At 42.6% G+C, this 1,547-nt stretch overlaps 1 protein-coding gene across 1 annotated transcript; it reads left to right on the top strand.

Moving 5' to 3' along the window:
• Positions 1–790: 790 nt before the first annotated feature.
• Positions 791–1,216, top strand: LOC107043447. Its single transcript, XM_015264968.1, has one exon. It carries the CDS (start codon positions 791–793, stop codon positions 1,214–1,216), a length of 426 nt encoding a protein of 141 aa, XP_015120454.1.
• The last annotated feature ends 331 nt before the right edge of the window (positions 1,217–1,547 follow it).

Below are 1,547 nucleotides of genomic sequence, written 5' to 3'. Positions count from 1 at the left end.
TTAATTTTATCCCTCATTTGTCCTCATTATTTAATTACCCTAAATCCCCTTTTTAGGAAATAATAATAATTAAATATTGAAAGGTCACAGTTTTAAGAAAATACGGTTCCGTTTGCGGTTTGTCGATTCCGCGTTGCTAAAAATCGGCTGGCACCCGAAATACACGAAGTAAGGATTGGATGAGCTGCTGATTGTTCCCGGAGTCCAGTTTTAGCGTTATGGTTTTTGGCGTTTCAGACTTGTCGGATTANTTGTATAATCGAGAATTTTGGGTTAGGGTTTATTGAGTATTTGTTGAGGCCAAAGAAAAATCATTACAAATTTTGACCTCTGGAGTTCGAATATGCTATTTTTACATCATGTCCGTATGTATTGTAACGTGGTAATTCAGATGTTCGACCATTCAGCGGTTTGAGGGGATTTCCAGACGAGAGATCGCACCTTGGGCTGAGCGCGAGTTATTCAATAATTTTTTTTGGGACCATATATTTTACGATTGGTATTATTTTGATTTATATCGATGCATGGAATCGCCGCCCACCGGATTACATCGTGGGATGGAGTCTGGATTCTTGGTGGGAGCTTTCATCTGGGTCTCAATTGGTTGAGACGCCGAGATTTTGTCGGACCAGGAAATTTGAATGGTCCCACACGAGAGTGGTTCACAAAGAAAATGGAGTGGTGGCGCCAGCGTACGGAGTCGGTAACTGGGAACCCGGCTGACGATCTTCTTTCCGAGACTGGGAGATTCTGAATTGACTTTAGACGCTCGGAATAAAGATGATTGTCTATGGACACAGTCCATAGCGCCACGAGTTTCACGCCTTTTGAAGTCCTCTACGGTAAAAAGATCAGACTACCTTCCAACTTCTCCGACCCAGACAAAATCGAGACCTACAGTGACTACATGATTGATTTCGTCCAAAGACTGGATCGAATCCATCAGATAGCCGCAGACAATCTCATCGGCGCGAAGATGAAATCGAAGGGGCAGTACGATCAAAAAACCCACCCGATGGAAATCAAAATCGGTGATTTCGTCTGCGTAGAAAAGGAACCCAGATATGGGAAACTAGATCAGCAGTATGTTGGCCCCTTTGAAGTAGTAGGAATAACCGAGAAAGGGAATGTCATCCTGGAGACAGAAGATGGCAAGAGACTCGAAAAACACCCAAACAAGCTGAAGTCTGCCCCTAGGGGCAACGATGATGAATGAACTCAAGATTTCACTCGGTAAACTCCTCCATTTCCAATAAAACTCAGAATTTCCTAAAAAATTGAAATATCGTTGTGTAATAGAGACTCTACTCTACGGGGTCCATGCGGACACTTTCGGAGTATCAACCCTTATTCCTGCCCTCGGACGTCAAGACGAACATAAATTTTTGAGTAGTCTCTATTTCCCACTAAAAGAAGAATTTCATGGAAAATCGAAACATCGTTCTGTAGTAGAGACTTTACTCTACAGGGTCTATGCGGATACTTTTGGAATACCACCCCTTGATCCTCCCCTACGACGCCACATACAAAAAATAAAATTTGAACAG

Source organism: Diachasma alloeum, unplaced genomic scaffold (genome assembly GCF_001412515.2).
Source record: "Diachasma alloeum isolate Michigan unplaced genomic scaffold, Dall2.0 Dall_scaffold_00575, whole genome shotgun sequence".
Taxonomy (NCBI): Eukaryota; Metazoa; Arthropoda; class Insecta; order Hymenoptera; family Braconidae; genus Diachasma; species Diachasma alloeum.
This window is presented reverse-complemented; position numbering and strand designations above follow the sequence as displayed.

Coding starts and splice junctions, on each gene's coding strand:
- LOC107043447 (XM_015264968.1), top strand. CDS start 791: ATGGACACAGTCCATAGCGCCACGAGTTTCACGCCTTTTGAAGTCCTC.